Source organism: Pistacia vera, unplaced genomic scaffold, assembly GCF_008641045.1.
Source record: "Pistacia vera cultivar Batoury unplaced genomic scaffold, PisVer_v2 Contig31, whole genome shotgun sequence".
Lineage (NCBI taxonomy): Eukaryota > Viridiplantae > Streptophyta > Magnoliopsida > Sapindales > Anacardiaceae > Pistacia > Pistacia vera.
In genome coordinates, this window is record NW_022196124.1 from 1,194,226 (window position 1) to 1,211,091 (window position 16,866).

Sequence of the window (16,866 nt, forward strand, 5' to 3'; positions counted from 1 at the left end):
GGAGCTGAAACGAAGAAGTTAGGGCGAATTGAAGTTAAAGTGAAAATCCTGGAAAACGCTCCAGTTTTGAACATGCGACAGTAATTCGACAATAACTTGAGCTGAAGATCTTGGATTGAGATGATTCTTGAACCGTTGGAAAGCTGATTTAAAGGGGTACAATTCATATGTTTACCACTTGACCAGATTCGAACGTTATCGTGCACAAAAACCACCGTCCTGTCAAGATTTCGAGTTCTGGGACAGAATCAACTATGCCTAGGCATAATGCTGCGGCACAACTGCGATTCTGGACTTTTTTACATTAAATTTATGACGTTTAAGAGTTCTAATGTGATTAGGATAGTGGGAATCATAACCCTAAAACCCTAGGAGTATAAATAGATGTCTTTAGCTGATTTTTAGGGAGAAAAAAGGAGAGAGAAGTTGGGCGGCTGATTGGAGATTGGAAATTCCTGCAATTTTGAGTCATCAATTAGAGAAGTTTTTCTACTCTTTCTTATACTCATGTTTATGAATATAATGACTTTTATTACTGAAAGTATGAACTAATTTTATTTTCTAGGGCTAAGATGTAGCCCAATTTTATGAATATGCATTGAATTATTTGTTGCTAATTTTTATTAAGTTTTGTTTTAAGTTTTATTATTGCGCTTAAAGCTTTCAATTCTTAAGGGCCCTAGAGTTGAATGATTTTATGGGTTAGGTTGAGATCGAGAGAAGAAACCTAATTAGTCTAAGGTAATAAAACCATAGATTGAGCGAACGCTAGAGATAGGTTACTGCGATCTGTGAGGCTCTGGTAAATTCCATAGAACTTAATGATCTCCAATTGCTTAAATCTGATTAGAGATAATTCGGGTTAGTAATTAGGAGTTAATTTGTTAATTGTTCAAGAGAAAGTTAGCGAAATATTAGGGAGTTTGGTCTTTAGAATAAGCTTAATTGGGTTAACGATAATTGTCAATGCATAAGATTAAATTGGTGTGAAATCTATGCCCTAGGTTTAGTCATATTGATTTCCTACTAAAGTGTTAATAAAAGTATGTTTCTATTTTGTTTCTAAGTTGTTTTATTATTTTTCATTGAATCATTCTGAAAATCTGATTAATCAAATAGTAATAGGATAGTTTAATTGGTACATGGTATTAGTAATTCCCTTGGGTTCGACATCCGTATTCTTACACTTTATTACTTGTACGATTTCGTACACTTGCGAAAATCAACAACGATGTTTTATGTTTATATGAATTGTTTATGAAAGTGGAAATTTATAAGTATAAATGTTTTGTTGCATATTTAAATATTTTCTCCATTTCCTACACTCACTACGTATAGAAAGCTCACCCCTATTTTTTTTATGTTCTTCCCCCCACCCCCCCCAAAAAAAAAAGGTCAAGAAGAAGATTGTATAGAAAAGTGATATCCACTTGAGGTTAGGCCACACGACTCCATTTTGCCAAGTGTGTAATCGATGGGTTTCACTTTCATGCCACAAAGGCTTATGTTTTGCTTCATCATGTGTCATTTCATGTTTTATTTTGGATTGTAAACGAATCTAAAATCAGATACCATAGATTGTCAACTTCTCCCTCCATGCAAAGAGTTGTTGATTGAACCTTGCTCTCATCGAAAATTTGATTGATTGCAATATAGTGTTCCACATGAAAAATCCACCCGTATGGATCATCACCGGAGAAGAGCGGCAACTCAAGTTTTCGTCTACCCCAATCTTGCTGATTCCATCCTTCATTAGGGTTATTACCACTTGACCCATGCGTCTCATTTTCCGAGTAAGGTTCCTTAGTACTCTGATTCCTAATTATGGATCCTGTTCCTGAATTGCTTTCTTCCACAGTCACCCTTTTTCAGCAAACCTCTTCCTCTTCATCCTTTCTCCGCATCCAATTTTGCATTTCTATTAACATAATTTTCATTGAGTTTACATTTTCTATTAATGTAGACACATCCATATGAACAACTGTAACCTCCTCAACTCCATCTATTATATTCTCCGTCCTCATATTAACCATACCCCAACAATGAGTTCTCTGATACCAATTTGATGAATACCTTCTCTACCTCAACTTCTCACAACACAATATCTAGAATACTCTCAACAATAACAACCAATCAACACACACAAACCACAATAATCAAGATCATTCAAGCACAAAACAATAAGAAATTAGAGTATCAATTAGCAAAAGAAGGAAATATTCATTGAATGAAAAAATGGAACCAACTAGTCTTCGGGGCTAGCACCTCCCAACAAGTCACACACATAAAATTCAGCATATCCTCCCACTAACTCGTATCCTCTCTTTTATTCTAACATTTAGATTCTACTATAGCCTATGCCACCTGCATAAAGCTAATTACCCCTTTTGTCCCCCATTTCCCATTCTCTTGTACTCCTTAGAAACAAGGTTTGAAAACCTAGCCCAGACCAATCGGGGAACCGATGGCCAGACCGAATAGGTCTATGTAAAAAACTGGATTTACTAATCAACCCACTTTGGACCGTGGTTGGACCATATTTTTTATAATGAATAGCCGGTCCAACTGGTCTAAACCAAATCTGCTTAACTAACACCAAAAAGGCAAAAATTAAAACCCTTTTTCTCGTTTTCCAATTTCATTCAGCAAAACCCAAAATAGAAAAAATAAAATAGCAACTTCGACTTCTTCGATCTTTGGGTTCTTCGATTCAGATCTTTAATCATCAAAATCTTCAACTGCTTCTTCGTCAATCTTTGGGCCTTAGATGACTTCTGATCTTCTAGCTTCGACTTCAATAGCTTCTTCTTCTTCAATCTTTGATAGCTCCCACGAGGTTTGTGTTTCATTATTGATTTTTTGTTCTGTTTTAGGCTTGTTGTTTCATTGTTGTTATTGTTATTGTTATTGTTCTGTTTTATAACTTTTGTTTGCTGTGAGATTGTTTGTGTTTGAGATAGAGATTGTTTGATAGTGAAGAAGTGGGTTTGAAACTTGATATAGAAGAGGTGATTGTTTGGCGTGAGATTGGTTGTGTTTGAGAATTGAAGTGTGCAAAAATGGTGTGTTTGACATTGGTTGGTTGTGTGTCATACACTGCAGTGTGCATTTGCACACTCTATTTTTTCACACTGCAGTGTGTTATTTCTCATATATGCATTGTCCCAAATTTATTTTCAATTTTTTAATTCATTGCTTAAATAGTATAAGCTAAATGCTAACATTTATCTTTGTTGTTGTTGGTTGCTAAGGAATAAACAAAAATTGAGAATGTCATCATCTAGGTCTAGACAACATTCTTCGTCTGTGGGTGCTTCCTTACAGTCTTATCGAGGAAGGAGTGATATAGCATAGGGACATGTTGTTAAGGGCGTTGATGAAAATGGAAGGAAGACATTAACATGTCTACATTGTTCAAAGGTGATTAGAGGGGAGGTATTTATCATATGAAACTCCATCTAGTGGGAGTAAAGGGGGAAGTTGGAACGTGTTCCAAGGTTCCTTTTGATGTTAAATTTCAAATGAAAGAGGCACTAAATGATATTGAGGTAAAGAATACCCAAAAAGCAGAGACTTGTAAGCATACACATCCTTATGGTGCTAGCGTTAATGGATTTGAGGGCAACATGTTAGGTGAAGATTGTCAAGAGGTGCATCCAGAAATGACCATGAATGAAGGTGGTTTTGCTAAAAAAAAAAACCACTTACAATCCCTAATACTAATAGAAATAAACCAATTGGGATTAGTAACTACTTTGCTCCAAGGACTACTCTTGGGTCTTAGCCCTCAATTAAGAGTGTTTTGGCTGGGAAAGATGCTATGTGGAGAGATAATATGGCTTTTGTAAGGTTTTTTTATGATTTTTGCATCCCTATCAATGCAATAAATTCAATTTATCTTCAACTCATTGGTGGATGCTATCGCTGCAATAGGTACTAGGTATAAACACCCAACTTATCATGCTATGCGAGTAAATTTACTAAGAGATGCTAAGAAGGAAGTGCAACTACTTGTGGACAGTTATAGGAAAACATGGGAAGAGGTTGGATGTATGTTAATGGTGGATGGTTGGACTGATAATTCCCAAAGGTCATTGATTAATTTTCTTATGTACTACCTTAAAGGAGTTTCCTTTGCAAAGTCAGTGGATGCTTCAAATGTTGTGAAGGATGTTGGGACATTGTTCACCTTACTTGAGGAATTGACTTTATAGGTTGGACCAAATAACAGTGTCCATCATGTCACTGACAATGGAGCAAATTATAAAGCTGTGGGAAGAGTGTTAGCTGAGAAATATAAGAGTATAACTTGGTCGCCTTGTGCTACACATTGCATAAACTTGATGTTAAGGATACAACTAAGATGGATCACATAGCTACTCTTGCGAAACATGCATCTGAGGTGACAAAGTTTGTGTATTTGATAGCATGGTTGAGGAAAAGACATGTAATATATCTTTAGCTTATTTTATTGTGAAGTTATAAGTCATAACATATTAATTATTATCTAGAAAACAATTTTACTAACATCTATATTTGTCTTCTTTCACTTAATAGGGTTGGACGGAAATTGTACGCCTAGGAGCAACCCGTTTTGCTACAACTTTCATTGCCTTGAGAAGTCTATAGGATCACAAGCATGACTTGCAAGCCATGGTGACAGACAGATTCTTTGTGGATTCTACATATGCAAAAAGTCATAAAGGCAAGGAAGTTATTCCCATAATTCTAGACAATGACTTTTGGGACGCAATGTGTATAGTTTCCAAAGTTGTGGATCCGTTGATGCGTATGCTATGGATTGTAGACTCAAATGAGAGTCCTTCCATAGGATATGTGTATGATGGCATGTACAGAAAAAGGTTGGGGATCAAGAAGTTGTTTAAGAATAAGAAGAGATTGTGCAAGCCTTATACAAACATTATTAAGTTGTGATGGGATAAGATGTTACGCCATGATATTCATGTTGCAACTTACTTTTTAAATCCAGCTTTCCAATATGATAGTGGATTTAGCTCCAAACCGAGGTTCAATGTGGTTTCCTTGATGTTGTTAAAAGTAAGGCAAGTGCGTTCAAATTAAACAAGAATGCGTTGGTGGAGGAGAGTAGATTATTTCAAGACTGCGAAGGGAGCTTTTCTTAGGAACTTGCAATTCAAACATGCAAAACCACACGACCTGGTATGTATTATGTAATAGTTATTTAATTTGTGAGTTTTAAGTTTGATTTCCACATTATGAATTAAAGTTTTTTCTTGTAGATGAATGGTGGAGAACATATGGGTATAGTACTCCAAATTTACAAAAGTTTGTAATCAAAATTCTTAGTCAGACTTCAACCTCTTCCGAGAATGAGCGAAATTGGAGTGTTTTTGAGTGCATACATTCAAAAACAAGGAATAGATTTGAGCATCAACGATTAAATGATCTTGTCTTTGTTCGTTATAACTTGCGGTTGAAAAATAGGTAGAAAAACATTGTCAATTACGCTATACTCATTTTCTCATCATTCTTATTTTCCTTGATCTTTTTATTTGTCACGCTTTTAAATTTTAATAGTTAAAAATGGTCTTCTAGGATGAGTTATAAGAATACTAGCTTTGATCCTATTGATTATGAGAGTATTGACAAGACTGGCTTCTAGGTGGTTGACGAGGAAAAGGAGGATGCTGATCTTAATTGAGGAATTAGAACAAGCACTTTAGGGAGAGGGATCACCATTGGTCCTGGTGATCACCCTGCCTATTATGATTCTACAAAAGCTGCTGGAGGTTTTAACTTCTAACTAATAACTTTCATTTATGTTATTTAATTTAACTTAGTTTGTTAAATTTTATATTACATTAGTCAATTTAGTTTACAATCAAAAAATTTAACTAATAACTTTATTTTTGCTTGCAATTTTTTGTAGATGCTGGTTATGCTGATGATGACGATGACAACGATGAAGATGATCTTGATATAAGTAATTTTGCCTCTGGATCTGGTGCCCAAAATCAGCCTTGACTTGGAAATGTAATAGAAATATAGGATGTTGGTTTCATTTTGATTGTGTTGTTTTAAACTACTTGTTTTATACTTTATAACTTGGTATGTTGTAGTTTTAATTTCATTTCAGATTTGGATGAATTTGTTACAAGAGATTTTTTATTATCAATGTTAAAATCTGTAATTTTTCACTGTTTTTTTAGTTTTTTGCTGACATTGTCATACTGATGTCAGCATGATGATGTCACAGTCCTACCAGTCGGTCGGATCATCCAATCCGTCAAACCCAGGACCTAGTGACTTAGTCAGGTTGCTCTCTGGTTTGGGTTTTAAAACCTCGCTTAGAAATCCTAGGCACATCACTTTCACTTCTGTTGTAGTAACTGTCAATTTGCGTCTTCTTATGATATGCAATTCGATCACGGGATATCATTATATAACCGTTGGAGGCAGCGTTTTAGAATGGTTTATATTTGTTTTTATATACGCGGGTATTATGACCCCATATGATCGAGACAGGTGAGTGCTCTGCCTTTTTCTGCGTTTGTTTCATTGCTTTATTTTTATAATTTTTCTTGTGGGGGATGTCTATCATCGATGCCTCTATTGTAATTGTATATGTTCTGATTTTCTCTTTTTTATTTTCTTATATTCAATGCAGGAGAATGTTTATTTCGTCATATATGTCTTAATGAGTACATTCTATTTCTACTTTACACTTACTCTTGTGCCAGTAGTTGCGCTTTTCGGTGACTTCATTTACCAAGGGTAAGGTTCAGAAACACGTATCTTGAAATACTACAGTTTTTATAAATGTCATGTATCTTAGGTGTATGGCCAATGTATTGTTTATAGTTATCATGCATGATTGTTCAATGCTCTGGATTTCACCCAAAAAAAACTGGCCATCGTGATAATATTGGCACCAGATGTTTTTGTGCATGTGATCTTAATTATCTCTGCCCTTGATAGTTCTCTTTTTGTTGCTTGTCATGATTCTGGCTTATTTGGTTTGTGATTTTTGGTGGTGCCTTAAGGTACATTTTCTCTTTGTTATTTTTGACACTTCGTTCTAACGTTCATTTGAATGCAGTGTTCAAAGATGGTTTGCTCCCTAATTGTCAGATTGTTCAGGAAATCCACCGGCACGAACCTGATGAAAGAAGAACAGGGTTGTTGGAGGTTGCTAACCAGCTTACACCTGAAGAGGCAAGAAGCTTTGCAATAGCTCAACTCCCACGAGAATTATCAAAACATACTGTATTTGCGATTGATTCGCCCGGGTACGAGTCATTTTTTGTGTCAAAGTTAGGTATATATGACAAGGTTGTCATATCGCATATAGTATTATATATCGAAAACCTAATTTTTTAAATGATGTATTATATATCATAAAATATGATACACCTTTTTAAAAAAAATAATAAAAAATTTCTAAAAATTAATATCATCCCCATGATTAATGAATGAATTTTTTAGTATTATTGACTTTAAATTATGGTATTATATAATTAACATTAATATCAAAATTAAGAATCTATATTTTTTCTTCTCAACCATTCATATCATTTCCAAGATCAATATTAATATCAATATCTCTATTTGTATTATTACTATCATGCAAAATGGGCAACACATCTTTCTTTTCACTTTCTTTATGAAAAATTAGTAAATTTGGACAGGTTTTAGTGAACCAAGTTGGGTGCCTAGATCTGACCATAAAAAATTTTTAGGCTTTCAGCCCAAATTAATAAAGTTGTATCGATTTATATCAATATTTTTAAGGATACGAACGGATACATATCAACGTATCGAAAAATTTAAGATATACTCTCTGATACGTATCATTGGCGATCCATATCGAACCGTATTGTAGGATACTAATAACCATGGTATATGCATCACAAAAGGCATGGTGTGTTGCTGGGACAGCCAGCATGAGGTCACGGCCTAAATTACCAAAAAAGAACTAATAATCCTATAATATTGTACAAAATTTTGACGGTCATCTTTACAGAAATTTGTAAAATTAGCTCTTGCATACTTCGTTGTTTTTTTTTTTTTTTTTTTAAATTTTTGTTCCACTACAAATCTGTTTATTATTATTTTTTTTTTCTCGACGAATCCATCACAGAATTTACCAGGTTTGTCATGGATGTACAGCTACTTAAAAAAGTACCAAGGAGATTGTTTTTGACAGTGCAGTTTAAGCTAATTTAATTCCAGATTCAAGTTGTACGTGAGTTGCTTAATGCGTTAAATGATTCATTGTTACCCAATGCTGTGACAGATTTAAAATGGCATGTAGCTTAAGCTTAAAATAAATATTATTCACATAAAATTTCATACACCTTTCTCTCTCAAAACAAAAAAGTACGACCAACTAATCAACATTATGGTAAAAGAAACAACAATTGTGACAAAAGTAAAGTAACTATCATTGTTGGATGAATTTGTAGCTTCTTTTTCTTTGATCTCTTGCATTTCTTGTTCAACTTGAGTACCTTCTTGTTCTTTGATCTCTTGCATTTCTTGTTCAACTTGAGTACCTTCTTGTTCTTTGATCTCTTGCATTTCTTGTTCAACTTGAGTACCTGCTTCAGACATTTGATCATCTTCATCTTCTCCGAAAGAAGCAAAAAAATGAACTAGCTTTTCTGATACAGATAGTTGGCTTTCCTCTAATGAATTCTCATCCCCATCATAATCATCATCATTTTCGTATACCAGATAAATCCCACATTTCTTCAGTTCAACCCCCTTGTCAACTGGTGGGTCTCTTTTGGATACCTGTATCTTATAACCATCTTTCAACATCATAACCAATGAATCACCATACACTGAATATCGACAAAAGTGAACTTGATCGTCATTTGTCTTCGGTACCCCCCGTAAATCCAAAGTGGTGTAAAATATAGGTTTATCCGGTGTGGTGATTGTTGCTCTTATGTCCACTACTCCAGGGAGTTGAAATCTCACATCATCTGGTATCTGATGGTCAAGAGCGATGACTACACCTATGATCACAGCTTTGATCTCTAGGTTTTTCCGTTTTGAAAATCTAACAATATTTGGAGTAAACCATTCTGGAATTTTGCTTCCAGGCATACTTAGATAGCGTAATTTCTTCAAATGAACCTACAAATTGCAATAAGAGACCGTCAAAACTAGACAAAATCTTATTTATGGAACTTAGCATTAAGAGTATTAGGATGGTTTAGTTGAGAAGAATTATATAGAGTAACAATTTACACACACATGATAGGAATTGAGGAACTGAGGGAGATTGAGAGAGAACCTTAGAAAGTCTTTTCTTCACTACTGCAGAGCATGCATTGCAACAACTCATGTGCAAACGTCTCAAGGACTTTAAACATTCAAGGCCAGGAATATCCATCACTTTCTCACAGTTTGTAAGGTTCAGTAACTTTAAGCTCTCCAAGTTTGAAAGGTCATGTATTCTTTCCAATTCAAAACAGTCTGCAACATTTATCTCTTCCAAACTAGAGGGAAGAGGAGGGAGAAACTTGAGTTCTTCACACTCGCACAACCAAAGCTTTTTGAGAAAGGAGAGTCCCCTCATGCTAGATGGAAGGCTGTGAAAATTGTTGTTGTCTAGTCTCAAGATTTCTAAACGTGATAACTTGTCAAAATCATCAGGAATTTTACCACAGATTCTACAAGAACGTGCATCCAGTTCTTCCAGCAATGTGAGATTTGTGAAAGATGCTGGCAGTACCACATTAGTCATCATTGGCTCAGATTTTCCAGGCATTTTTAAAGGTGGCTTTTTCGCCATTCTCAATACCATTAAGCTTGAAAGCATACCAAAGCTTTCTGGTAACTCTGTTATGGCAGTTTCCTCCATTAGCAAATGGACCAAAGACTTCAATTGTCCAATTGAAGCTGGAAGTTTCTGGAGCTGTTTACATTTGTTCATTCTTAATAGAATAAGATTTTCTAACATCCCAATGGATTCGGGCAACTCCAAAATATTGGCTTCAGAAATGTCCAGAGTAGTCAGACTCAACACCCTTCCAATTGATACCGGTAAATTTTTAAGATATTTACAATTCTTCATCCGAAGCTTGTCAAGCATTTTCAAGCCACCAATCTGATCTGGAAGATCTTTGATGGATGTCCCATCTAACTGAAGCTCAACAAGTGAAGCTAATCCTTCAATTGATTCAGGCAATTTGCAAAGGAGTTGACAGTTCCAAACTGAGAAAGTCTTCAAATATGATAATGAACCAATAGAAGTAGGCAGCTCTTTGACTGCAGTTCCACCAATTAAGAATTCTATTAAGGACTTGAGATTCCCAATAGAATAAGGGATTGCAGTCACTAATCTACAGCCAATTAAACTTAGTTGCTGAAGGTTTCCCAAGTATCCAACAGAATATGGTAGTTCTTCTATTGCAGAATGATTAAGGGAGAGTTCCTTCAGAGCATACAGCTTTCCTATACATTCAGGTAGTTGTTTCAAAAGTTTACAGTTATCTAGATTTAGCTTCTCAAGTTTTACAAGGTAAAATATGGAGTTAGGCAGTTTTTCTATAGCAGTGCCATCAAGAAGAAGTTCCTTTAAAGATCTCATACTGCCTAAGTTCTCCGGTAAGTTCTTTAATTCAGAGCAACGAGAAAGGATAAGTTTCTCAAGATGTTTCAGACCTGAGACATCACTTGGGAATTCAATGAGGCTTGAGCATGCTCTGAGGTTCAAATGAAGTAATGTACTCATATTACCAAGAGATTCATGAATCTTAGTCAGTTTAATGCAACCCTCAAGTACAAGCTTTTCCAGGATCTGATGCTTGGATAAATCAGGAATAGCAGCTAGATTCCAGCAACCACGCAGATTCATGACCATCAAGTTCTTAGCCACCTGGCAAACAATAAAATTTTCTTTTGTGATAAAAGAAAACAGTCATATTGAAACTTTTTATGGAGTTGCACAATAGAGAGAATGACTAAGGATATATCAAGGAGAAAAAGCAAAAAAAGAGAGAAATGCATAAGAACTGGAAGAGAAACAGATAAAGCATGAGGAGAAAACCCATATTCTTATTAATCACCAATCAAAGTTTGTTAATAATAACAGAAGTCTTTGTTTCGTAAATTTATAAAACAAAAATCTAATCCTAATCAAATACGAAATAAACATCAAAAACAGTCACAAACAAAATAAAATTCTAAAAATACTCTAGACAAATCAAATCTCTAATCTAATTGAAACAAAGATTATAATAACCTAAGGCCTAATCTATTCGTCCTACATTATATTGGCAGAACAAACCCTGAGCATTTTAGTGGCTTTTGGTAACTCAAACTAAAAGAAAGCAGAAAACTATGTAGTGAGAAGCCTACTTAGGCACAAAAAAAAACATCGTCCTGGTCACCCGTCATAGCCAAAATTATGATGATAAGAAGTAAAGCATACCTTGTTAGTGTACGAACCCCACACATGTTCAATGGCACTATTTGAGAGATCAAGAACAGCAAGTTGGAAAGGACAAAAATCAGAAGGAAGACTTTTCACTGTGCATTTTTTCCATTGCAGCCACTTCAGTTCAGCCGGAAGAAATTTAAATTTCCCTTCCAATTTTATATGATTGATCTGAAGCAGTCTCAGACTAACCATTGATTCAAAAGATTTAGTGTAAAGTATTGTCTCTCTCTCATTTTCTGATCCATGTTGATAAAGTTTTTTGTATCTTTCTTTCAAATATGTAACAGCAGGGATGAGACTTAGCCTTCGTTCATGATTACCCCAGAAATTTGTGCCAGCACTTGAGTTCTTCTTCTTCGAGATTCCTTCTTTAAAGTCTAAGACAATACCCTGTATACTTCTTGTTCCCTGCGTCCAGAAATACGGATACTACTTTTAAGACGAACAGAACCATTTAGGAGGGAAAACAACTACTCCCAATGTAAAACCATGTAAACTCTAAGATAGGATGAGGATATCATGTCACTCATATGGCTATTAAATAAAATTATATCATATATATATAGTTACTTTCCCTTTCATCCAAGACGCAACGAAATTATCAATACTGATATGATAATTCAGTGACTGGAGCAAATTGTACCAAAAAACAAAAAACTCTTAAGTCAAATATGTCCACAATGGTATGCAAGTGCACACACTCGTGTGTGCACTTCAGGAGAACCTTTGCCAGTTAAGTGAATTGCTATATGTTAAAATCTGAACCAAATTATGTTGTTTTGCAGTGGTTATACTGATTTTTTATATTGACGACGACACCCAAATCTATAAGTGCCAAATCTACAAGTGGAATGGAAATTTACGAATACAGTACAGGGAGAGTGACAACCGGAGATAAGGGACCACTTTACTCTCATATGAAAACATGGACACGTGAGCTCCTCTGGAATCCATAAACTCAAATAATCTGTCACTACGAAAATGTCGCTGGTATAGAACTTAGATTCTAATTTCATTCGACCAAATTGATGGTATGAGGAGATTTCATTCGGCAAAAGAAACTTCAGAAATTTAGTTTAGTTGGTAAGGTCTAATGGTCTTTTGCAATTGTACATGAAGTCTAGGGATTTAAGAAAATTCTAAAAAAAAAAAAAAATGAAAGAAAAAGAAAAAAACAGAACAAATAAAGATTGTTAATCAAGAGGCATTTGCTGTTATCCATTACCTTTTTCAGCATCAACACAGACATGATTTCATGACGATCCCACAGTCTACTACGCTGTCCAGCATCTAGAAGGTTCTGCTGTTGAACAATTTGTCTGCCCATGTCTCTAAGTTGATCATGCATCCACAAAGTATCATCTTTAGCAATCTTGATGAGTGATTTTGCCACAAGGACAGAGATTGCTATCTCAGCTCTAAATCCACAACCCTTCAATATGTCTATAGCCTCTTCTCTCTTCATCTCCATTTCAACAAAGAGACATGCGATGTCAAGGAATATGCACTTATCTTGTTCATCTAGCCCATCAAAGCTTATCTTTAGTATTCCTTGAAGATTATCAGGACGAATCTCACTTAACTTTCCCATTGCATCTTCCCATTCCAGGATCGTCCTCTTATCGAACAAAAAAGCACCAAATACCTCAAGAGCCAATGGTACCCCTCCTGTAAGTGACACAAATTGCTTAGACAGATTCAAAAACTGGTCTGCAGGTTTCTCTCTTTTAAATGCATGGTAACTAAAAAGTCGGAGTGACTCAGAGGGATCCAACTTTTGTACATCGTGGTGCGCATAATTTTCAGGTAAAACCCCTCTATTTCTTGTGGTAATAATAATTCGACTTCCTTCACAGAACCATTCTTTCTTTCCACACAGTGCATTTAGTTGGCTTATATCATCAACATCATCGAAAACAGCAATAACTTTTCTCTCTTCAAGTATCCCTTTGATAGCCTCAATATTTACCTTAACCTCATTTGTAACAACCACCTCATTATCAGGGTAAAGATCATCAATAAGTTTCTTTTGTAGAGATATCAATCCATCAACTTTTCCTGAAATCTCTCTAACATTTGAAATGAAACTGCGATGCTCAAATTGCCCAACAAATTTATTGTAAACAGCCTTTGCAAGGGTTGTCTTACCAACCCCACCCATCCCATGAAGCCCCAGAACCAGAATGCCTCTGGATTTTACATCTAACAACCTCACAAGTTGTTCCACACGAGAATTAAGTCCAACTGTATAAGCAGCCACTCTTATTGGAGTATTACTCAATTCAGTCGAAATCCTTTTGACTAAAAGTTGCACCAGTTGCTCTTCGTCCCTGCCATATTATATGATCATCAGCAACAATAATTGACCAAAACTATAAATTAACTTTTCCATTTTTATAATGCACTTGTGCACATTTGATATAAAAAGATAGTTGGGCTCCCATGAGGGTTCTTGATTGATTTAAAATTCCCTTAATTGAACTAGTCAGCGAGAAAAAGGATTCTTTGGACATTAAAGAATATTAAAATGCACATATTAAATTATTATCTAATACAATACAAACAACATGGAATTAAATATCTAATTTAGCTTTTCAAGCTTAAAAAACCCAATGTGGAATCAAGCAATTAATTACCAGTTAACGAAAACCCAACCAGAAATACCACCAATTTTTGCCATAGCTTTCCTCCATTTCAACACCATTTCTTGTCCAAATCTCTCTTCATGGTTCTTAAAATGCTCTCTAAAAGATCCTTGTTGTCGCCTAACATGGGAGGGATCAACTTGGTAGAACACAGGCAGAATCAGTCTATTTAACTCGCATATTTTACCCAGCTCTTCAAGGCACCACCTAGAAGAGGCATAATTGGGCGAGAGAATGACAATAGAAGCCGCGGAGTCATAGATGGCTTCAAACAGACTAGGAGCAATCTCGTCCCCACGGTTCAAGCCCTCGTCGTCTCTAAAGACTCTGATTCCATGCTTATGAAGTGAGTCGTATAGGCTGTGCGTGATGGTGTGGCGCGTATCTTCACCTCTGAAACTTAAAAACACGTCCCAACGGAGCCTGAAAGGTTCCGGCGTGTATGAAGCAGCATCGCTTGCCATTTGGGTCTTTAATGTCAAGGTCAAGGCTCTGGTTCTCAGAAAGTCAAAAAAGAAGAAGAAGAAGAAGGAAGAACATAACCGTTGCTTTTGCAAAGAGTAATAAATAATAAGAAGAAGAAAGGAAGAATATATTCGTTGCTTTTGCAAATAATTGATATAATAATTCTAAAAAAATGGTAGTATAGACAATACTACTCACCCAATCAGTTGTAAATAGACGACCGTAATTGATGAAGAGAAATGAAGCCAGCAAATATTTCCTGTAAGTAAGTTATTTTTTGACAAATAAAAAAGACTATGCAATCACTTCAACGTCCAAGACAATGCAAAACAGTAGTGTACAGAATACATGGTTCAATTGAATATGCCTGAGAGAAACAATTTGATTGGTTACAAAGAGCCATTGAATATTGGCTAGTTTCAGTGATACTGACTGTTGGTGTTTATCCAATGATTCTTCATCGTCTTCGTCATCAAAATCACCCTCGTTTTTTAAGACCAATGAATTTCAAACTTCTTCGAATTTAGACCATTAAAATATGGTGTCTCTTATGTTGTAGCAGGTGACTAGTCAATTACAATATGCAAATATAATTAAGAGATTATAGAATATCAAAAAAATAATAAGAATATTAAAACTGATAAAATAAGAAGGTCTTAAAATATTTAAGAAATATTGTTAAAACCTCAATACTGAGTGTTAATGAAAAAGTAAAATGTGTTTATTTATTAATCTGTTACAATTAGGATTGTTCAGTTACAAGTTGTAAGCAATCTGTTACAACAGTTAAATTTAGTTATGTTTCAATGTTTCTGTTAACAAAGCACTATAAAAGTGCTACTTACTGTACAGTTATCTTTAAGCTGAATACAATACACTTTTGTGAGCTTCGTTTACTTTTTCTTTACTTCACCTTTTCTTTCTTTTGTCAAGCTTAGGTTAAGAACTGATATGGTATCAGAGCCATTAGACTAGCGTCAAAAATGGTAGATCTGTCACAGCTCACTCCCAATCCGAACAACTCTGGCCAAAAATTAACTACCGATTCTGTCAATCTCACAAATACAGCTCCTATGTCTTCCTCTACGCTTCCAGCAATCTCCCCAAAATTAACCAAAAGCAACTACAGATTCTGGAAATCGCAAATCTTGTTCGCTGTTGGTTCGCACGATTTAGAGGAGCATCTCACCGGATTAGTTTCTTGTCCAGCTCCATTAATCAAAGTTCAAGCCAAGAGTTCTGATGGAGCAACTGAAAAGAAACCCAATCCAGCTCATAATCACTGGAAGAAAGTCGACAAGGTACTTGTAAGTTGGCTTCTTGGATCTATCTCAGAGTCCATGTTTAATGTTGTATCAAATTGTCAATTTGCTGCTGATATGTGGATAGCTTTAGAGAAAGAGTTCCTTATTGAGTCAAGAACCAAAACCGTACACATTAGAAACTTATTGCAAAATACCAACAAAGATAACCTTAGTATTCATGAGTACTTTGTCAAAATGAAGGGATTTGTTGAAACCTTATCTACTAGTGGAATTGTAGTTACAGATGAGGAGTTGCTAAATTACATTCTTGACGGGTTAAACTCTGAATATGATGTTGCTGTAGTAAATATTACTACAAGGTTGGAGTCTAAGTTAGATCCCCTTTCTATCCAAGAAGCTCAAATAATTCTGCAGAAATTTGAACTGAGGTTAGAAAAAGCCAATTTAGCGTTAAACACAGTTATAGGTACTGATTTTCATGGTGGATCAGTACATCTAGCTAGTGTCACCACCGATGAGTCCAGAAAAAAATTCCAAAATGAGCAGTCTTCGTTCAATACTGGGCAGAATCAATTTCAACCAACACAATCTCAGTCTCTTAATTTCACTCCTCATACCTTCACACCTCACCAACCTGGCTTTGGAGCTAATCAATTTACATCACAGAACCATCCCTACTCTCCTCAATTTGCTTGTGGCAGAGGACAAGGCAAGAGAGTTGGAAGAGGCAGAATCATTTGCCAAGTTTGTGGCAAAAGTGGACATCTTGCCCTCAATTGTTATCATTGTTTTGATACAAACTTTTTGGGAGGAGGTAACTCAGTAGGAAGAGGTCAGTTTGGCAGCACCAATTTCCCGAGAACATCAGAAAACTTTCAAGGTTCATCATACCTTCCCTTCACCTTATCACAACCTCCACCACAACCTCCCTACAACTCCTATAACTCTACTTCATTACCTTATCCTAACTCAGGCTCAAAAAATACCACTTCAACTTGCTTTCCAACTAGACCCAATACAGCTCCAGCACGATCACCTACAGGATCTCATTCAC

General features: G+C 35.5%; 1 protein-coding gene across 1 annotated transcript; it reads right to left on the reverse strand.

Moving 5' to 3' along the window:
* Window positions 1–8,331: 8,331 nt before the first annotated feature.
* LOC116136133 (disease resistance protein TAO1-like) lies at window positions 8,332–14,644 on the reverse strand. The gene is made up of 5 exons (XM_031421838.1): window positions 14,074–14,644; window positions 12,663–13,767; window positions 11,429–11,845; window positions 9,287–10,873; window positions 8,332–9,126 (listed from the first exon to the last, which is right to left on the reverse strand). The coding sequence occupies exons 1-5, from the start codon at window positions 14,544–14,546 to the stop codon at window positions 8,332–8,334; spliced, it is 4,377 nt and encodes a 1,458-aa protein (XP_031277698.1). The 5' UTR covers window positions 14,547–14,644.
* Window positions 14,645–16,866: the final 2,222 nt, after the last annotated feature.